This window comes from Oryzias latipes, chromosome 14, assembly GCF_053564925.1.
Source record: "Oryzias latipes strain Hd-rR chromosome 14, Olatipes_Hd-rR_3.1".
Taxonomy (NCBI): Eukaryota; Metazoa; Chordata; class Actinopteri; order Beloniformes; family Adrianichthyidae; genus Oryzias; species Oryzias latipes.
Window position 1 is genome coordinate 21,725,293 of NC_136250.1, and position 22,667 is coordinate 21,747,959.

General features: G+C 40.5%; 2 protein-coding genes across 11 annotated transcripts in view; one reads left to right on the forward strand and one right to left on the reverse strand.

The window, feature by feature from the left end:
* Positions 1–262: 262 nt before the first annotated feature.
* Positions 263–7,987, reverse strand: hpda (4-hydroxyphenylpyruvate dioxygenase a). Its single transcript, XM_004076600.5, has 14 exons — positions 7,869–7,987; positions 7,674–7,700; positions 7,467–7,529; positions 7,284–7,388; positions 7,171–7,213; positions 7,013–7,095; positions 5,818–5,907; positions 5,620–5,726; positions 4,356–4,433; positions 4,050–4,212; positions 3,890–3,961; positions 3,681–3,803; positions 2,841–2,957; positions 263–1,159 (listed from the first exon to the last, which is right to left on the reverse strand). The coding sequence occupies exons 1-14, from the start codon at positions 7,869–7,871 to the stop codon at positions 1,046–1,048; spliced, it is 1,188 nt and encodes a 395-aa protein (XP_004076648.1). The 5' UTR covers positions 7,872–7,987; the 3' UTR covers positions 263–1,045.
* A 1,229-nt stretch (positions 7,988–9,216) lies between these two features.
* Positions 9,217–22,667, forward strand: part of mtmr4 (myotubularin related protein 4) — a 44,432-nt gene continuing 30,981 nt past the window's right edge. For 2 of the 10 annotated variants that reach the window (XM_023962306.1, XM_020709034.2), the window contains exon 1: positions 15,769–15,837. In XM_023962306.1, coding sequence (XP_023818074.1) covers positions 15,784–15,837 — 54 coding nt within the window. In that variant the 5' untranslated portion in view covers positions 15,769–15,783. Of the gene's footprint in view, positions 9,523–9,803; positions 10,018–13,621; positions 13,764–14,625; positions 14,727–15,768; positions 15,838–20,063; positions 20,557–22,667 lie in introns of those variants that run through there. The other 8 variants (XM_020709036.3, XM_023962308.2, XM_078930365.1 and 5 more) reach the window with 8 other exon arrangements.

Sequence of the window (22,667 nt, forward strand, 5' to 3'; positions counted from 1 at the left end):
TTCCCTTACCCACGAGGTGTAATGAATTGATTCTACATTTCTGGCTCCAACGTGACGGCGTCCATATCACGAAAAAAGGGGGACTGAATTGACTTGGAGACGGAAGTAAAACGATTTTCTATGGGTGACGTCATACTCACTCAGTCTGGTTCTCCTTTACCGTTCTGCGAGGAGGACCAGATTTGGTGAGGGGAAAATGTGTGAGCGCCAACCAGTCAGCCTGCATCCTGTGACCCTTTCTAATAACAATAAATGCAAACAAACCATTTAATGGACATTTTATTGCAATGGGATACTTTTCATTACTTTGCTTTGAACAGAAATACACCAAAATTATTACCAAATGAATTACAAAATAATTACAGTGATTTTCATATCTAAATGCCAGACAAGAAAAAGTATGTCTGAGAAAAAAAACTTTCGTCAACATTAAATCTGGGGTCGTGTGTAATGTTGCACATTATTTATTATTATTTTCTAACTGTAAACTTCTAAATTGAAATGATGTGAAAAGGGAAAAGAGCACAAATAGTTATCTTTTTCAAGTGTGGATCACAGAAACAAATAAACCGGTTCCTCTAGGCTGTGAAGGTCAGGTGGCCACAGGCTGCCTCTACAACGGTTTATAACATAATTTAGCCAACCACAATCAAGAAGTTGTGGTTCTTAGAAAGGGGCCACATATGACGGGAGTCTGCGGGCCAGTAAATATTTGAACACGGGACACATTTCCCCCCCGAGCCGCACTTTGGACATGCCATAGAGTCAAAGCTTATGATGACCAAAGCTTATTTTAGCAGCCTAAATAGCACAGCCATAAGGTGAGCTTTTTCAGACATTAATCCACAAACAGTTACCTAACTTTTAAACCTCAGTCTCTCAAATTCACCAAACAAACAACATAAAAATGAGTGTATTTATCAAGACAAACTGAACCTTCCTCTCTCTGTAAATGCTTGAATTGTGTGATCTGTGTTGATCACTGCTAAAATGTTCCCTGCAGACTTGAAGCCAGGGTGTGAGTCTGGCAGCAGCTTTCAGAGCATCAGTAAAAAGCTTTGGTCTCTCCTTTGGGTGTCACCGCGGTGAGGTTGCCCCTGGCATCCTGATCCTTCTCAATGGCCTCAAAAAGAGACTTGAAGTTTCCTGCCCCAAAGCCCTGGAAAGAGAACAGACATTTTGGTTCATTCATTTGTCTGGGAGGTGACGTTAGAAGGGTTTGATCACAGGCTGAGGTTAAACAACGTCTTGAGGGTTCCTTGATAAAAATACACTTTGAAAATTAATAATAGAGACATGTCCATAGGTACTGATAGAATGACTGTTGGTAATTTATCTTACAAGTCTTTGCTGTGGTTCAGACTTTCACTTTCATGCAGGTCGTCCACATGTGTTGACGCTGCAGAGCAGCAGGGAGCGCTTGCTCGGACAAGCAAAAGGAGTGCAGGGACTCATAAATGATGTGCCACAGGGTGCAAACCAATCCACAGATCCCCCCTGCTGGTGAGCAGCAAGCCTTTCATCTTTCATCTGTGATGGATTTAATGAGCTTTTACAAGTGGGCTCGTCTTCTGCACTTCACACTGGGTGGGAGCAGGAAACAGGTGTTCAGGCAGCCCTGATTCTTGACGGTGGCAGACGCAGGAAAAAAAGGCTTATGGGACTGTAAATGAAGCCAGTCAGCATTCTAATACCCCAGGACCAGAAAGCCATACAAAGATTTTACTATTGACATAACCTCCTACATAATTCAATTTTAAAGTTAATGCAGATTTGAATAAATTAAAAGAACTAACTGGGATTATTTGACCAATGAATTAATCAATTTGCTTTAATTAGGTTTATTTAAAAAGCATGATATTTTACAAACAGGAAATATATTTAACGTAATTTTTATGGATTCGTGTTTGGATTTGTTCTTTATTTTCTGATGAAGTATTAGTGAATGAAGTAGAGAAGATGCAGGTTTTTTAATGTTACGCCCTTATAAAACATACAATGAAATTATAGTCTGAATAGTACAGGATGGACTTCATTTCTTTAGATCTTTTTAAAAATTGAATTTGATTTTCAACATTAAGTCTGAGCATCTATTATTGAGGTAAAACAATAAAAAAAAAAACTTTTACATGTTGGTAGATAAAATGCAAAGTTTGAAACAAAGTTACAAATCTTTTAAAGAGAATGAATGGTAAAAATGTTATTTTTGAATGAAAGATTGAATTGATTAGTGCTGTTAATGTTTCCTTTTCCCCCCAAATTTTAAAATAAATAATAAACGATTTTCTTACCTATATAAATATATTTTACAGTCTACAATTTACTTTCTTGTTGTAGAGAGGAAATATTAGCACTCACAGCGATGCGTAGAGGTTTAACAGGGGAACATTTTGAAATGAAAGGGTGCACACATTTGTTTTTAAAGCAACGACATAATGCAATTTTAAAAGCTCTCATTTGGTTTAGAAACAAATTCCTCCAAATTGCAAATACTTACAATTCCAGTTTATATTCCTGCGGGCTAAGGCCAGTTTGATTCATATCATCAATCCTTGTAAAAATGTTAATCTTGTACAGCTTTGCCACCTTTTATGTGTTTGTGTGTATTTATATTATGTGTATTATTAATTTTGCAGTTATTTATTCATGTTTTTGGGATGATGTAATTACTAGACATTTTTTACTGCAGAATCTACTAAAATTGGTATCAGATTAGGTTAGTTGCCCAGCCAGAAATGAATTCCTCTGGCCTCACAGAGGGTTAGCCCGGCCACGAACTGATGTAAAACTGGTCACAACAGAGACGGGAACGACCTTTGAACCCCTGAGGAGTGACTCACAAAGTGGTTTTTCCTTTGTATGACCTCCAAGAAGAGGGTTGGTCTGTCCTGCACAGGCTTGGTGAAGATTTGAAGAAGGTAGCCTTTGTCATCAAAATCTACCAAGATTTTCAGCTCCTATAAAGCAAACACAGGTTAAGGCCGTGTCACACAGCCACTATGTTCATTTTGCACCTATTGCACAAATGAAAATTGGTCATACCTAAATGTATGTGGAAAAGTGAGAAAAGTTGTGGTCTTTAGATGAAATATTCACAGATGCATCACGAATAAACCACGCAAAGAACACGTAAATCAACATAGAACATGAACTGTGCGTGATCATTGCACTTGTTTACATGCAAATCTTTAGTGATTCGTGCATCAATCATGTAATTTTAACATGATATGCGCATGTACCACTGAAGTGAAACATTGATGGTACATGCGTGAAAAGTCCGTTTGACAGATGCGGACATACCTGTGATGGTCTTGGAAAGCCACAAATTTGCATATGCATCTAGCAAAAATCACGCACAATTGTGTAAGATTTATGTAATAATTGTGTATAAACTACATAGACTACGCATAAAATTCGTAATTCTTAACTGACCAAACATTGTGGAATCTGAATTTACGTAAAGACCCGTCGGCAAAAACCCTCAACGGACATCTGCGCACATCAACGAAGGACGAACGCAAGAAACACATATGAATTACATTACGCATGTATAATGAAAGACCGAAATTTCATACATGGAAAATGCGCAAAAATGTACGTGGTGGCTGCCTGTAAATAACATAGGAGGTCTCAAACAAATGTTCAGTTCTAAAAATCCGGTTAGAAAGAACAGTCCCCACCTGTAAGCGGTCAAGGTCCTCGTCCACCTTAAAGTTGGCGGCTTTGAGTTTCTTTCGAAGGGATTCGTAATACGATTCAGGCGCTGAGAGGAACTCCATCCCTCTTTCCCGAAGGTTCACAATCTGTGATCATTTGAAATACAGATACAGAGAGTATTCAGAATGTATTCTGCAACAATTAAGAAAATGGTTGATCAGAAGATGCTCACGGCCTGAATTATGTTGGATGTGTTGAGGGCAATATGCTGAACACCTGGTCCACCATTATAATCAACATATTCCTGACAGGAGAGAAACCGGACACTGAGTACAAATCTAAAGCAGATCCTCCCAATCTGCTGGATTAATGTCACCCAGGAAACGGCCCACCTGGATTTGTGACTTCTTTTTCCCCATGGCAGGTTCATTGATGGGCATCTTAATAGTTTCTTCATAGTTGGTCACCACGATGGACCTTAAAGCGCTGTACTGTGTGTGAATCTGTTTGTCATCGATTGACCAGAATCGGTGGAACATCAGACACTTCTGATACCTACAATTTAAAAACCATACATCAGACTGCAGCTCTAAAAACAAGAGCAGCAGTCATTGCAGCCTCAGGCCTGCGCCTGCGTCTGCGTCTGCGTCTGCGTCGGTCCAGTGTTTGGAGGGGAATTTCACACACAGGAGTCTTACCAGTCTGAAACTGGCACCATCTGGTCATCTGGCTGGTTTCCCACAATGTGATCGATGAATTTCAAACCTGCTGGTGGACTAATGCAGAAACAAAAGCATGGGTCAACTTTCACACCATCTAGGTTATTAAAAAAAATTGAAACTCTCTTGCAAACAACATGAGGTCATAGTGTGTCACAGGCAGATTTGAGATTGAAATTGTATTTTCTCTTTCAATTTAAAATATTTTAGGACAATTTTTAGGAGATAATCAGCTTTATTAACTGTAGGACCAACAACATGTTGGCAGGACATTGCATAAGGTCCACATAAATGTAGTGATATCTGCATGCCTGAGGGATCAGATTGTCTATAAGTATTTATTATATTTTATTACCCATCACCCCCACTCTTGTGTGAATTCATGAGCTTGTGCACAGCAATGGTTAAGATATTTAAATCCCTTTTATTCTATCCTGGAAAACCGTTTTCAAACTTTTCAACATTTCAAAGTTTGATGTAAAATCATTATTATTATTATTGTTAATGTTTTTCCTAAAACAGACGCTCTGTTTTCTGTCTCCCTGCTGAGGCAGCTGCTAACAAACCTTCTCCTGTCTCACAACAGATGTTCCAGTATTTCTCTTTTCTTTTTCTCTTTTCTGTCCTCTTAGCTACCTACCTGTTACATCAGATGGTAAATAGACTCTGATAAGTAAGAGGCAACTTGCACAGCAGGAGGATTAAATGAAAAATCCTTTGATTTTGTTTGTTGGTCACTTTTTCAAGTCCAGCTGGGTCAATTTGGCCTCATTGGAATGATCTGGGTTATATTGAATGAAAGCAAATGCAATAAGTCTCCCGTTGTTTGTCTTTGTGCCTCTTCAACAGCCAAATTGGCGCTCTTCAGCCCATCCTTCATCCATGAACTGAGTATGATTTGAATCACATGTCTTTATTACTGTCATTGCTTCCACTGTGTCTCGTGTCTAGACCTTAATCCCAACCAGAGTCAAATTTTTTAGGCGTATGAGTAAATGACAAACATGTCTTACGAAGGATATAAAAATGTGTCTAATACTGCAATCATTTTTTATATTCATGCCAATGATTTTTAAACACAGTGGATGTTTTGTGTCGTTTTCTGTGTTGTTTTTTTTACTGGATTTGATTAATACTATTAAGTATTTCATAAATCTATATTGGATTGCAAGCTCCCATTAAAAATTCAAAAGCGGGAAGAATTTTTTTTCTTTTTGGAGCATTAACATGTTTTTGGACTCACAGTTTGGGTAACAGAGGATCCCTGAAGAGGGGCTCTTTGTAGTCTGGCAGAAAAAGGCCTTTATAGGGTCCAAGGTACTCAATGAGCGTGTGGGTTGTGTCTCCATACTAGAACAAAACATTTTCACGTCATCCTTCATTTCTACTTTCTTCTGTACATTTACCAAAGGCTTTCAAACATGAGTCACCCTTTTTGTACCGTTTGAATCACGCCATATTTAACCCTCCCGTGGCTGTCCTGCTCCACCCATGGCTCCTTGACAATCACAGCTCCTCGCTCCTTGGCCATCTGCCAATGAAGAGACAGGGATTTGTTTGAGAAAACAGCACAAAAACAATCCCTTCTACCTTCAGAGAGCCCTCAGGTGGATGAAGAACGCATAGCTTCTTTATATTTATGGAGTGCTCATCCTGACTGGTTCTGTAACTCTGCAGCTATCTGACAGTCAACAGAGAAAGCTCATGCAGGCCTCCAGTCTGACCTTGAGGGAGGTGAAACGGTGAACTTCAGCAGACTGCTGGTCTGTTTGCCTCTATTTCACAACACATATGTGTGATGAGTGTGCGGTGTGTCTCAGATGTTTACCCCCATTCGATGACCTTAGCTACTACATATGATTTCATCCATCTTCAGAACCCACTATATCCCTGTAAGGGTCACGGGGTTGCTGGAGCCTATACCAGCTATTGTTGGATGAAGGCGGGGTACAACCTGAACGGGTTGCCAGTGGGTGGCAAGGATAAACGCTCTCTCACATGCACACCTAGGGGCAATTTAGAGATACCGATTAACCTATGAAGCATGTTTTTAAACGTGCACGAGGAGAACATTCCAACTCCACAGAAAAAGGACCCAGCCAGGATTTGAACCAGGACTTTTTGCTTTGAGAGTGCTAACCACTCCACCACTACTGTGCACCTTACTGTATGTGATTTATGAATAAAAATAATTAGAGGAAATAAGTGAGTTTAAGTGAAGTGATGATTCTAAACCGTGACTTCAACATTGCATTGTTTAATCAACATCAGCAGTTACCCAACATGTTGAAACAAGGAGGGAAATGAACTCGACTTTAGTGCAGCTTCTCAGCTGCATGGACTTTGCTTTGTGATGTTTGTTTTTGGTCCTTTTGCTTTTTTTTTTAACTGAATCTATATTTCTTCACTCATGTGATAACCTGAAAAATGCAAAAAATGTCTTTATGAATTCCAATCTAAACCAGATTTCAGTTATTTTAATAACTTTCCCAACTCCTACTGTAACTTTACAGATCTGAAGTGTGTTTCTGTGTTTTTTAATGTGTCCCATGGATAAAAATACTACAGTAGGAGCCGGTAAAATGGAGACTTTTGCCCAACTTAAGCTCAACCCCACTAACTAGTATGTCATTTACCTTGACTAAGAAGTCACAGTCCTCCACTTTGAAAGCGATGTCTTTGACCGCGTCTCCGTGTTTGATCAAGTGCTCCCCCATCTCTGGAAGAGGATGAAAGCCCGCTTACTGTAATTCATCTCTGAGATGGCTTTCGTGTACCGATGAGGTAAACTTACCTTCGTTTCCAGGATTTAATGGAGACTGAAACTGAAAAATGATCTGTGTAGGAGAAGCAGAGTGTTATGTTTTTTACGCATAATTCATCATTCACCCAAATGGAAATCCAGACCTTGTCCTGTCGGATGACGTGAGACACCATCTCACGGGTGCCGGTCTCTAAACCCTTGTACGCCAGAGGTTCAAAGCCCATCTTATCACAGTAGAATGAGGCTGCCTGCAAAGTGATCAGACTTCAGATTCTCTATGGTGCAAATCAATCTCAGCTGACAGATTTACCTGTATGCAGTCTCACCTGCTTTGCGTTGCCAACCCAAAAGGTGACATGATGGAAACTTATAAACTTTCCTCTTGGAGGCTGGAAGTTCAACAGAAATATTTCATGTTCTTAGATATTTGAAGACTATTGCATATTGACTGGAGGGGTTTGGGCCTTCTGCACAACAAGGGCATCCATCAATTGAAGATATGCACCCAGAAAGACAGAGAAACTGAACCTCACCTTCTCCCCTTTATCTGTATAGCTTGTCTAAAAAGAAAAATGAGAACCCAACATTATTTTATGCTCGACATTAAAGCCTCAGGTTGAATTTCAGCTCTAGAAGCAGCTGGTCCCATGATCCCTCGGCTCAGGGACGATCCAGCATCAAACAACTCATGACAGCCAGCCGTAAAGGATCACAGGGAATTCTCTCACCATGTTGTCCGCAGGTGTCCGTTTAAAGAAAACAGGTTAAAAACCAGTGCTTGGTCTGAAACAGTTCAGACTACAAGTACTGACCCAATGACCAGCTGTGATTGGTCCACCAGGTTCAACACCCACCTGTCCACCTCCTCGCTTCCTATTACACTTAAACAAAGAAAGAAAAATCTGCAACAGTGTTCCGGGTTGTATTCTGAGACTTTCCTCTGAAAAACTGCTAGCACACAAGTGCATGAAGCCCTATTTTTTTGAGAAGCGACAAGGGGTGGAAGAGGGCAGATAATTAGATGTGGGGTGTTACCACATCTGGTACATTGTGCAAACCCTTCAATGGTAATATAATGTTTGTTTGTTTTTTTTACTAAGGAAATTTTTTAATAAAAAGTACAGTAAAGTAGTGTAAGATGCAAACATGTGAAAAAAATTTCCTAAAGCAAATTAAGGAATAAAACAGTTTCCTGTAGTCTTATTGTAAATAAATAAATAAATGGAGTCTGCTGATTGAAATGAAAAAATTTAAAAACTTTAAGTAGTCTAACTGTTTTTGAAAAATTCGGATTTTGTATTTCTAATTTTTTTATGGGCCAAATATATTGTCACGTCTTTTCCTTTAAAAGTATTTAATAAGTGGACTTTTCTTGAAAATTTTGTCTTGTGTATACAATATCTTCCCAAAATCATGATTAGGTTATACATGATTATATATGATTCATCAGAATGCAGATCAAGGAAAGAAAAAAAAGATCTCATGTTTTGATGATGTAATATATAATGTAATATGTAATATAATGTAATATTAAAAAATTGACACAATAGGACAATCCACAAAGGTATTTGATACTACTTGTAATGATAGATTTATATGGTAATAAAAATATTATATTTCATTTACTTTTTTTTCTTTTCGCATTGGAGAAAAACAACTGCATTCTCAGTTCTCACCAGCAGAGGGAGCCAAACTGCCAAGAATGAACCTTATATAGAACTAGAACTTTCTAAAAAAAAAAAAAAAAGGGAACTAGAACTTTCTGTATGCATGACAGGTTTGATATTACGGAAAGAAATTGCCAGATTTTTAAACTGTTAATAAAATATTACTAAACTATTTAGTTTTCTGATTTACTTTTATTTAGATCAGTAATATTTTCGATTGAGTCCAAATCAAAAAAGAAGGCTGAATATTTTGAATTACTGAAAACGATATATATGACTGAATCATTTATATAAATTGTTGCCCTTTTCTTCTAAAAGGCTGTGATTGGTCGCCATAGCGCGCAGTTTTTTTCGCTGCTAAAGCGCGCGCGCGCGTGTCATTCATTCTCTGACTTCTCGGCTGTTCTCTCCCGCCTTAAGATGTGAGCTTCCGCACGTACCGCGCCGTTTGTGTGCAGCCGTTTGTGCCGCGCTGTGATTTTCTATTGGTGCGCCTCGGCAGTCAAGTGATCGCTGATTGGTCAAACTGTGGGCGTGTGCGAGTCACTGTCTCGAGTTGTGTCAATTCTGATTGGCCGGAACGAAAACTATAACGTAATTGGTGGAGAGGGTTTTGCTTTCTTTGCCCCCATTGGCTGACGCTGTTTTAACCACACAAGAATGCGGAAGTCGAGTAGTGTACTGAGTCACCGTTGTGTCACCTGATTCTTTCTGAGTGAGTAACTCGATTCAGTTTGTTTAAACGCAGTAGGTTTTAGCAGATGTATGTAGTGTGACATGTTGTTTGTATGTCAGGATGCTTTTGTACTGGCGGCTCTTTTAGCTCCTTTCTCGGTTTCTGTGCTGTAAGAATTGTGTTCGCCAGCTTCTTTCAACATTGCTATCCGGCAGCTAGCATCCTGCCGGCCTTTCAAATATTGCACATCCTCAATGATAACAGGTTTCGGTTTGTTCAGCGGCCGTCTCTGGAAACGCCATGAAGCTGTAGAGGGGCTGTTGTCTACTTTCACTTTCACCCTATGGCTCTTGAAACTTTATCCTCTCGGTTCCTGTAGTTTACACCTGTTGGGTTGTCCGGTAACAAGACCACAGGATTCATTTGAGAACTGCCAGCTTCACTCCATTAAAAAAAAAGAAAAGAAAAACAACAACAACAACAAAAAAAAAACTCCTACTACAGGAAAAATGCCGTGGAGGTTTGTTGAATTATGTAAGTTGATTTCCAGTAAGGAGGAAGAGAAACTGGTTTTGCAGATATCCCCTGCTGTGATTTATTTTTAAATCATGGCATGAAGATCTGAGGTCTGTTTTAAACTCATCTTCAGCTTGGAATTTATTTAAGCTAAATGTTGTTGTAGTTAGTAGAGGTGCAATATTTCATTTTAACAATGATTTGCAACATATCATCTGTGGTTCTAGTCAATAAATATTGGTTCATTTTGAACGATCTGATTCACCCAAAATCAATCAAAATTATCATATTTTAAAACGTCAACCTGTCAAGTTCACCTGTTTGCTTGGATTATATGGATAAATCCTCTTCAGGGCTTTCCAAACCTGTTGTTTAAGAACTTTCTGATTTTAGTAACTTTAAGCACCAACCAAATTATTAAACATCAAATATTGAAAGACAAACATATTTCATCACCAAACTTTAATCCCCACGGGTGAAGTGTGTTCAATTGAAGTGATGTTCAGTTGCTGAAGGCCTCGCATGAACTTTATTAAAGACTCACTCTGATCATATTTTGATCTATTGTAAAAGCGTTCTCGGTGGTCTTTTAATCATGATTATGCCAATTTTAGGAAAAATCTATAGACCTCTGTTATTTTCTAGAACAAACTTTGTGCAGAGTAGCAGTAGTTTATTAGAAAGAGGGTTGTGGTGGGGACTGTTGACGCAGAAGTAAGCCTCCACTGAAATCCCATCATCCCCAGGTTTAAACTCTCTCCTGCTAGCTTACTGCCCCTCAAAACCCCAGGCTAACATCAGCGGAGCAACAGAAATGGCGATCAATAGTGGAACTATCCAGCTGTACAGATTTGATCCAGATTCCATCTCAGATGAGGACAATGAAGACAGTAATATATATATTTGTCTGTAAGTGGATGCAGCAGAATAGAGCTGAGCAGGGAGACTTTGCCCCGCCCATTTTAGTTGCTGTGTCACAGCTGAGAGCTTTTTCAAACTGCATTTTTTTTCATCTGTTCCTTATTCACCACAGTTTGATTAAATATTTCAATTGAAGTGGGTCTTTAAAACGATCTCGTTTTAACATAATTTTGTTTTTTGTGTTCAAATTTTGTACTATAGTGATTTTAATGGTTTATATGTGAAAAGAGTTAGGGGAAGGAAGGGCATCCGGCGTAAAACATTGCCAAGTTAACCATGCGACTCATTCTCGAGGGAGGGTTGTTTCGCTGTGGCGACCCCTGATGGGAGAAGCTGAAAGTGAAAGAAGATCTGTGAAAAGAGTTAAAACTTAGAAAATTAAAAATGAAGTGTCTGAGATAATCTGTAATGTTCCCAGCCCTGATTTCTGCATACTGGATCCTAAAACTCAAAGATTGCATATTTAGGCTGTATGAGCAAGAAACTGACATTATTGTATATTTTTAACATCGAGAGACTACATTAACAATGAGAGAGAAGACTGCAACAAATGTATGTCTTTATGCTTCCGCCTGGTTTGGTATTTGGCATACATTTTAGAGGATCTACTTTAATGCGCATTGACCAATACCCAATGTTGTGCTGGTGTCATATGATTGTGAATCAGGAGGCAGGAAGAGACACGCCAAATCACTCACATGCTTTAGAAAGCTGTTGGTTTTACCTGGAAGCCCTTCTATCATCACATTCTTTGCCAAAAAGATAACTCCCCTTTTGGATGTACACTTCTGATTTCCAGAAAAGATGTTTGCTGTTTCAACATGCAAGCTGTGGCTCACAGTGCACTGAGCTTCTCCATAAGTGGAGATGTTCCACTGAGAATTTGCTCTCTCAAGCTGGTGATCGTGAGCTTAGCAGAATGGTTTTCTGAAAGATTCATTTGAAGACATACTGAGTTTTTCTAATGTGTCATGTTTTGTTGTGCAAAAGTTGCAGTGAAGATTCTAATATTGTTGACAAAATGTTTATGAAAGTGTGCAAGAGAAAAATAAGCTAGTATAGAAAGTGCTGCCTTGTAATACTTTGTTATAGCACTATTCAGTATAGGAAATCCATACATATATATTGTTTGACAATGCCATTCTAGACACGCCCAATCACATCTGTTCTCAAAAGCTAAGCAGAATTGTCAATAGCAGACTGTCCAAGACTGTCAGGAGCTTTAAGTTACTGCAACGTCAATGGGCTACTCTTATACTAGGTACCCCCCACCCCCCACGTTCCATTCTTGCTCAACTTTTTTTTTTTTCTAGCATGTTCTGGCTGCTGTTCACCTTTCTGTATATCCTGTCGGGGGGTAGCCATAGTAAATCAACTTTACATGATTCGCACATTTAGTTTGGCAGAGATTTAGTAATTCATCCAGGCTGGGGACCGGCACAGGGAGACCCAGACTTGTGCCTCCTTGTGGCTACATAGTTGGGCAGTAGCATGAAGGGTCTTGCCTAGGCACCCACACTGGATTTAGCCTATCGTACCCTCTGGAAAACTAACTCTGGTTTCCTGTGCGCCAGGCCTACACAGAGCCAACTGAGCCATCCAGGTGCTGTTTGACATGTTCTTGATAATCCCCCCCCCCCCCCCCCCCCCATAAACTGGCCAATCAGATGCCTAAATAAAAGTAGGCGGTCTCTCGTCAAATGTTTAAAATGATTGGCAGGCAGTGTAGCCTTCTTTCATTGAAAGGGGTGTGGACTTCCAACAAGCTCACTCCTCATTGGTGATTTACTGTTTAAATCTGGCTCCAACATGTCGGCCTCCATAGAACAATAATATAGGGACTGAACTGAGTTCACTTCATTGGAGCCAGAAGGAAGTCATTTTTATGAGTGACGTCCCACTCACTCAGTCCACTTCTCATATACTCAGTGGTTTCCATGCACCTGTCCCAAGCCCGGTTAAAAGCAAAAGTTCAAGTTGGCTGTAAAATTCTGAGGCCAAAATCAAGTTCAGATTGTGGGGTATTTGTCCGTGGGATCCCCTGAAGGGAGGATCTACGAGGAAAAACAAGTAGCAACATAAACCATTAAACTATGTGGATTGGAACAGAATGCATTAGTTTGTTTTTTGATTAATGTAATCTTCAGTCAGTCCCTTTTCTGTGCAGACCAGTGTGACCTCTGGGACCTGGATCAGTTTATTGAGCAGCAGGTCTTTGTTCTCAGGCAACAGGTTCTGAAAAAGTTGAACTTTTAAGTTATCAACTCGATTGTTCGTTTGAAATGAATAAAGGAAAAAGTAAGAGTTAAAATAAGGAATTGGTTTTAGACCTAACAGCCTTTTGTAACTTTGTTGGTCTGGTCATTTCCCTGCTGCCTTTGTGTTTTTGTCATCGAAAAGGTTATTCGGATCAAGTTCTTGGTTACCTGAAATGTTCCATTGCTCCCCTAGCTCGGTCACCTGACAAGTTTCCTTGATTCTGAAGTAACTTCTCTCTCTTTGAGTGCAAAGTTGTGGCGTTTGGAGTGTTTAACTGCCACCTCGTGAGGTTTTCTCCAGCTGCCGCTGGAAGCCACGTCTTCTGATGAGCCAGTCGAGGGTTTGCTGTCAGTGGTGGATTGTCAGGCGTCTGCGGCCTGTAGTACGGCTTCTTTTCACTGGAAGCAGTGAGGCACAGCAGGGAGAAACCGAGTAAGCAAGGGGGAGGGACGTAGGGAGGTATGTCAGTGGATTACAACCAGTATGTGTTAGAGAGACGCTCGTCTCTCTGATTTTTACTGCAGGCTTTTCTCTCTTCCTAAAAAGGGACTGGAGTTTAGGCACAAATTCACACTAGCTTTCAGGTAAGAAGACATTGAAACTGCTGTTTTGATGAGCTGAAAGTATTTTTTTCGTCTTTTTGTGTAGCAGTGTGCAAAAGGGGGTGTGTCAGAGGAAAAAAACTGAGCGTAGGGAAGTGAGAGCACTGTGCTGCACGGGGAGATTTGGGGTAGAGTTTCAGTTTGTTATGGCATTTAGTTTGTTAGGTCTGACCTATATACGTGGAAGTGTATGTGTTTAGGTCTGCAGACTGTTATACTTGGACAACAAGAGAGAATGCGAACCTATTGTCATGCAGATTGAAATGTAACAGTTTGATCTATTTTTTTGGCTCATACATTGAGTTTCAACATGGCTGCAGCACAGCAGATTTTTAGAGATTCTTGCACAGAAAAGTAGAATTACAGGCTTAGTTAGTAGAAACGTCATAACACACTTTGATGGTGGGACTGTGTAACCAGATCTTCTGGTCTTTGGAGACATGTCTTTGAGTCTTCCGCCTGCCTGTAGTAATCTGTCCAGGAGTTTTGAGGCTGCTTCAGCTGCAGTCATGTCAGCTGGTGTGTTCCAGCCTTTCTTTAGTGGTGTCAGAGTACACGTCTGGCACGTTCCTGCGCATACGCTAGCAGGACCACACATGTGCAGGGTTTTTGCTCCAATTTGACCTCATTCATTCAGAGCTCTCCCTGAAAATGTCTGCTGGAAGGGGTTTGACGTGTGTTTCTAAAATCAAATATTACATTAGAGGCTGTGTATTTTTTTAATCAATTCTTTCTATCATTGTGAATGCTGTACTTTGATTTTTTTTATAGCTTTTTTACAGTGTCATACACACCCCTAAACCACCTACGCTCATCTGAAGGTGGTGTGTTTTTATTTTGATAGGATCCATTCTTGGCACGGCCGAGTCCAGTCGACAGGAGGAGAAGGAGGGATCTGAAGAGGAGCGCCCCGAGTCACTCCTTAAAGCACTGGCTGGCAGCATGGTAAGCCAACTCCACTACTAGTGGGGATTGTAAATGTTAATGTTTATTTTGCTGTAGATTGCAGTTTTTATCTGGTTAAGAGCTGAAGGGGCACGAGCATTTCAGGTCATGTGATAAGAGCGCTTTTCAGGTCTTTGTGTGTTGAACCAGAGGCTTTGTTATGGAAACGCCCAATGAGTAAAACGGCAAGTTTGGGTTTTTTTTCCCAGAAAATGTTGCTGCAAGTTTAAACTCGACTCAAAGTCTTGGAGACGAGTTTGAATTTCAAAACTATATTGATGTTGTTCAAGGGAATACAGTTCAATTTTATTAGTTTCAATTAGAACATCGGATTTGATCATACAGTAACTTATTATAAAATATTATCCTTTTTGGTTGTATTCTCCTGTTATTGTGTCCACAGTTCCCATAACTTCAAACATCTCCATCACAGAAACATTTATTTCTTCTCATTTATTGACGCGATTAGAATTTTTGAACTTGTTCATCTTTGATCTTCTCTGCTTTGTGCTTATAGTCCCACTCCAATCATCTTTTGATCTATTTCCATAGTATTCTCACTAGTCTTTTAATTATACCGTTTAAAAATAAAAAATAAAAACCTGTGTGCTTTGTTAGAAATTAGCCTCTGAGTTGTGGGTGAGACTCTTGGCACGAAACCCCCACCCCCACCCGTTGCTGAGAGCTCACAGTTTACATGATGTCCCACTAGCTTACAGCCCCTCACACCCCCCAACCAGTCATTAGCGGTGCGACAAAAATGGCACACAAGCTAAAGTCCTTCATGTGTTCATTCTATATGAACTGAATCCTGTCTGTGATGTCATCTAACGCTAAGAGTGGGAGGTCTGTCAGTAGTCTGAACTGCTACTTGTAGGATAGATGACCAAGATTATCAAGACGTTACACAAAAGATTCTATGAAACTACACAAAAACAAGAAAATCAACTTCTTTTATTGCAGAATTTTTTTTGAGCAATTCCTCATTCTGAGCAGGAAGGCAGCAGCAGTCATTATCTCACGTATTCTTTTCTCAGCAGGGCTGCACATTTGTTGCATGTGGCTGCAGATTCCCACATGTTTCTGCATCAGAGGAAGTTCTGGGCTGCAGGTAACAGATGTTGCACCGCTGATGTGGCTCCCTGCCCCGTGTCTGGGCTCCATGGTGACCTTGACAAAACTCAGAGCTTGTGACATTTATTTAATCCCACTCTAAATTCCTAAAGAAAAAGGAGTACTTGTTTCTAATCATCTTGTCATTGTTGTAAAAGAATGAATACAGAATGGAAAAATCTTTGTTTCACCCTGTAGTGGGCGCTATTGTTATTTAGCCTACCTGATTGTATTATTCACCAAATATGTGAAAGGTGAGATTCATAGAGATTCATGTCAGGTTTGTTTGTATAACAAGTTAAATTCTTGGCATTCATAAAAATGTATTAGATATATGAAATATAAAATAAAAAAAAGACTAATAAAATAATAAATTCTGCCTTCAGAAAGGTGGAAGAAACTGTGATGACATTGGTGGCAGATTCCTTTTGGACAGAGCTTTTCTGAGGCAGAAGCAGGAAGTGCAGCAGGAGGTCGAGTGTCCCAGGGATCTGGTCAGCTGTGTCCACAGAATGTCACCATGGCTGGCTGCCCGGCTCTCAGCCTTTTTGTGGGAGCTTAATTGATCGCAGAGCTGATTAACAAATAATGTGGCCGCCGGTGCAGGCAAAATGACTGCCTTCCTGTGTAGAAGAAAAAAAAAAATGGAATCTGGGTTCAGTTCTTCCCTCATTGTGTAGCACTTTGCTGTGGCTGGAGTTACAATCCTCATGTGTAATCACACCTGAATAGCCGTGGCAGGTGTGCCAAACACACCCAGAGTTCTTCAGTCACAGGAAATCATTCAGTCTTAAGCTGCAGGCGGTTGGACAGCTGTAGAATAAAACTGCATCAGCTCTTAGTTTGTTAATGATTGACAGTGGGAGGCTTTCAAAATAAAGGTTCCATTCTTATGTAGTGCAGTGATGTTGAGTTGATTCAGTTTAGTAAGAAAAATGGTTTGATTTTATCTTGGCCTTATATTAAAGACAGAACGTGAGGATTTGATGCTTTTGTTTGTTCGTTTCTTGTTGTCGGACATGAGGCATGTGATCACAGCCACTGTGCATTGTAGTGCACTTATTTGAAAGGCGTTTCAGAGTTATTGTCCCAGCGACAAACCCTGATGGGTGTTTGTGTGGCTGCACAACTTCATCTCATTTAGTTCCATAAGAGTTCAATGGTCTGGACGAATGGTTCATTTCTGTTGTTGTGTGAACTGACTCTTCAGTCAGCAGGAGAGCTCAGTGAAAGTGAAGCTCTCTGGTTAATTTAAGGTTGCAGTCAGTGCGGTGTGGATATAAAAAGAATATTTGCTTTTCTGTCACCTGTTTTGTTTGAAGTCTTACTTGTAAGATTTTGTGTTTCAAACAGTTGATTTAAAACAATCCTCTCCAACTCCAATAGTGCAACATTCTGCAGCAGCAAACACTAATGAACTATTATTTAAGCGACAAAACGGTAATTTAAAAATGACCAAAGGAACACATTTGAAGATTATTTTTAAGCATTCATGTCTTATTTCTGTCTTTTTTTCTGCAGTTTATCCGAATGTCAACATGTAGGTTAACATCGCTGACTCGCTGGCCTATTTACCTAAAATAAAACCAAGACACAAGCGGACGATTCTGGTTCTCAGTTTCAAACTGGACCCTGCATCACCTTACAGTATTCTTCAAAACTCATTAGGAAAACAAAGATATATGGTTATTAATAGATTTGGATAAAAAGTCATGCCCCCTCACCCTCCGCGGGTGGTTTCTCACCCAAGCCCGGGTCCTCTATCAGAGGCCTTGGAGCTTGAGATCGCTTCTAAAGTAGATAAAAATATCATTAGAGTAGGACTTTACAATCCTTCAGAAGAAATTGCCTGTTTTCTATTTTTTGCTTCTAGGAATTCAATTCGGCTCAATCCATCTGTTGTAAATCATTACAAGAAAACGTTAACCAAGAAAAGACTTCAATGATTTGTTTTCACTTTCTATTTCACAGAAAAGAGGAAAAAAAAGATTTAGAGGAATTACAGGAGTGTGCCGCTCTGTTTAGGGCTGTATTGTTTTGAGGACAAAGTCTCTTTCCATTTTGTCTCATGAGTTTAATTGTCCCTCTGACTGTAGATTCAGCAGGATGTAAAGCAGCTTGTGCACACGCCTCACCTTGGTCTATAAACTAAGTATCAAAGATAAACCTTGATTCAATGATGACAGTTGTAATGAATGACAATACTTCAAGAAATCAAGATTGTTCAGCGATGGGCTTCATTTTTCTGTGCTTTTCAGTGAGACGAATTACCTTTTTCTTCCTGCACAGTAAACTATGAAACATGGTCTATCTCCTTTATTTTTTACTGACTGTTTGCCCTGGAGCCATAAACCAACACACCTGTGCAAGTTTTGTTTTTTAAAAACACTTTTCAACTTGTTTTTGTACTTGTTTTTTTCCAGAGAAGTTCCGCTTTAAGGCTCCGGCAGGATTGAGCCGTTATCTCATCTGACTCTTTTGCGAAAGACTAGAAACAGCATTTGGAAACAGACGTTAACGTCTGAGGCTCAAGATCACCTCAGCAGATCTGTTTCAAAGGTGACGTTCAGGCGTTAGTATGTTTAATACAAGTTCATGCAGCCAGGCTTTCATTTCACTCATTTTATGGGTTTAGCATGTTTGGTCAATGCATACATTTTGAAGTCAGTTGTAGCTTATCAGTGAAAAAGCTTTAAGCTCCATACATCTAAGAGAAAATCAAGAGAAAAATACCACAACACCATGTTAAAAGTACCAAACACCCAATTAAGCTCCAATCATTTTTTGATCTGAAAGAGTTCACAGTGGTCTTTCCATTACGATTATCGTTTTTAAAATAAAGAAAAACCTGTTGTTTTCTAAGACATAGTTTCTGCAGAGTGGCAGGAGTTCATCACAAATTCACCTCTGACTTGTGGGCGTGGCCACCTTTCCCCTCCCTATCGCTGAGAGCTCTCTGTTAACATGCACTTCCACTAGCTTACAGCCTTTCATACCTCCTGCCTAACTTTGGTGGTGCGACCGTTTTGAGTCGGGTCAGATGAGGAAAACAAAAATGTTCCTGGATCTATTTGTCCACACGTGGATGCATCAGAATAGAGCAGAGCAGGGAGCTTGTTACCCGCCCAGCATATTTTCTTTTTCCCGTTGCATTTTTTTCATCTGCTCCTGATTAACAAAGATTTGAATAAGGAAATACTAAGAAACATTTGATTTTAAGCGTCATTTTCTTTATGCATGTCCTCTATCATGAGAAAAATGCCACAATAGCATGTTTAAAGTACCAGAAACAGCATTTTTATCGGAGCGGGTCTTTAGGCGTTTAGAATAAGTTCCTTTGGCTTTCTTTAGAGCATGTGGCTCCTTATTAATAGCTTTAATTCCAGTTTTTTATTGTTTTGTTGTGTGTTCAGGTTATGTTGCACCCATACAAAGGTAAGAATGATCAAAGCAGATGAAAAAAAGAATCCTGTTCAGTCTAAGATTAAAATTTGGTCACAGTAACCGTAGAGAATCTATCATAAAAAAATAAAATTCCGTTTTTTTGTGTTGCGGTCCGCATCCAGCTATGCTGCATGCAGTGCATTCCTGCTGGTTACATAATTTGGGGGTCATGCAGCTGTAGGTGATCGGCTGTCACGACTCTTTCAGGGAGGAGGCTGGAGTAGAAAGGGGGAGGGGCACTTTTGCCCGCCGTAGTACACGGAGAAATGTATGTGCTGCATTGACCTTCCAGGTTTCAAAGCACAATAAGACTGTGCTGCTCTGATGTGCTGCAGGGTCTGTCCCCTTTGGGGGCGTGTGTGGGGGTGGGGGTGATGTCAGACAAATGAGCAATGATTTTCTTGCAGAAAGCTGCGTGACCTGAAGTTCAGTTATGTTGATGTTCCACTTTCCATCAACTAGCATAGGCGTGTTCCACCATCCTGCTCCAGATTCTTGTTTGTTTGTACAGTCGGCTTGTTCAGAGCCTCTGCTTGACTGACAGCTGCAGCATCCTGCAGCTGATGTCAGATGGTGCACGTGCAGAGGTTAGACCGACTGCCGTCTCCCAGCGTTGCCGCTTCACGGCTAGGAGTGAAGCCTTTTAATGTGCGGAGGGAGGGATGGAGGAGTAGAGGATGAAAAGGAGTTGGAGAGGAATGCAAACATGGGAATGTGAGGTAGATGCTCATGCAGAGGGCGGAGCTTAACAGGCTGCTTTCTCCTCTTCCTTTCTCTCCTCCCTCCTCTTCTCCTTGTGCTCCCATCTACTCACTACACTTCTGGGGATGCATCTGCAGCTATCTTTGCTTTTCTTTTTCGGTTTCAGCTCTGCAAATTAGAAAGATTACTGCTTTTTTCTTTGTACCGTCTATGGACTATCCTCCTTTTCCTCGAGGTGCAACAGGAGCGCTGTTCAGACTCTCCATGCTCCTGCTCCCCTTTCTTATGCCGTAGATGGAGGAGGGGGGGGTGGTTTGGATAAAGAATCCTGAATGAGACAAGAGTGTTTTCCCTTGGCACCTCCTGAGACGGGGATCTGTGCAGAAGGTGGTGGAGGGGAGCGTGGTGGCAGGCAGATTAGAGCAGAGGAGGCTGGGAGAAGAATGGTTATGCCGGCTCCTCGTGCTCTTGTGCTGCTGCTCTGGAGGCTGCGTGTCACTCTGGCACAGTCCTGCCTTTCCTCGACATGAGCGTCGCAGGAAGGGTGTCCTGCTCCATGCTAAACTGCTTCGTAAGTCCCTCTGGCTTCTATTCTGGTTTTCATTGCAGTTTCGAGTCTGGTTTCAGATGGGTGCGTAGTAGAATCCTCCTCATTTAGCCGGATCTTTGCAAACACACAGCGCCGCTGCAGTCAGAAGCATCCCTGACTTCATGGAAACCATCTTCATTTCCCTCCCTCCTGAGAGTAACTCTTGTACTCCTCCTCCTCCTCCTCCGGTGTTGTGCTCTTGGTGATTTGACAGAAGGAGACGAGGAGTCCCGTCTTGAGTTGGTCAGGTAAATTGTTTGTGCTGCTCTGAGTTGGTACACAGTGTTCTGCTGTTCCTGGGGCTGACGAGTTATCGCCGTTAACTGCAGTGGACCTGGACAGAACAGGTGCTTCACTTGGAGTCATCTTCATACAGAGCAGAGACTTGCTTGAATCTACTCAACTTAAATTAATTTAAATTAGACTGTCTTCCCGTTTATTGAAACTTTATAACAAGTTTAACGTCTTTGTGCTGTCTTTGTTTTATGCTTTAGTAGAAGAAAATATCTTTTTAAATAACTGAACTTGCATCTTTTATGTTTTGGTGACTTCTACTGACCAAACAGCACACATTTTAATAGTTTTTAGGAACTTTTTTAAATTTATTGAAATGTTAGTGTATAGTGATTAGTCAACGACAGCTCTAGGGTTAGGGGTCAGCAAAGGACAAGCAGCTTTGGTAAGAAACCTTTGGAAGATTCTCTTTTCCATCTTAATTCCATCTAATCATATTTTATCGAGCCTATGCATACAAACATGCATAGAGCAAAAACAAAACAAACAAAAAGCTAAGACGAATAAAAAAGCAAATCTATAGGCAAACACATTGGCACCACAACCTCTCCAACTTGGTTTTTAGGTCTTCGCCAAACGTGAGGTCAGCTTGTCATTCATTACATGCATAGCTTTACCATCATGTCTTTAGTTGGTCCGTTGCTATGCTGCAGCGTCTTGCAAACAAGGCAGCATTCCAGTGTAGTTCTTCCTGCAATAATTAAATGGGATCTGAGGTAGCTGACCTTTGTCAACTTACTCCTGATAAAGGTTATCAGTAAAACTTTTAAAAACAGTGTTAGACACCTCTGTCACTTTCTGCTGAAATTAATAAAGTAGTGAAGATGAGGTTCAAATACAGAGTGAAATCCTTTTAGAGACCCAAGTGGATGACTATGGTGGAAAATAAGACGTTTGAAAACAAAGAGATGTCATATTTACCAGAGTCACAGGTAGAAGAAAGTGTCCCAGCACAGACGTGAAACTAAATCTACCAAGCATCAAAGAGTCCTTTTCAGAAAGAAATTGAACCTATTGACCCTCATATTTCACACGACTGAAAATGATTTGTTGAAGACATCTTGGAATCCACAGATTACTAAGGAAGCTTTGCTGAATCTCGTAAATGTGTTCCAATCATGATGTAGTCAAAATTCCAAGGAGCTTTAATCAGTGAGATTGTGCAAGAAACATTGTTTGGAAAACTAGAAGGGAAAAACCCAATCAAGGTTTGTGGAGCACTGATGGACTCTGGGAAATTTTATTTGAACTTAACTGCTTGGTAAAGAGCAGAACTGCCACTATTTGAAGACGATAACACTGTACTGTTTATAGCAGTCATAGGAAGTAATGTGTGATCTTCTCAGTGACTCCTCCCTCGGTTTCCTCAGGAAGCGGTTGTGACCAGGCGTACACAATTTACGGCCCTTTCTAATATATATCTGCGCTGCAGCTGAGTCAGCACTTCTCGCTCTGCGTCAGTGTAATTGAGTGTCCACTAAGTGGATCACACCTCTGTCAGTCTTCCCCAGCAGCAGCAGCAGCAGCAGCAGGCTGCAGTGTTTGCATCACCATCACTTTGTTGTGACCTGGCAGGGCCATGTGGTGTCTGCACTAAATGGAGCTATTAGGAAAAGCCTGAGTGATTGGTCGAGGTTTTTCCATTACTCAAATCATACGTGCTTTCAAAATTAAAGCTTTTTCAGCCGTCACTCTTGGCTGTTTTAATAAATGCATCGCGCGGGAACCCGTGATCTTTAAAAGGTTTCTGCTCAAGTTTCATGACAGTGACACCATGACCACAGCGCGCGGAATTTTAG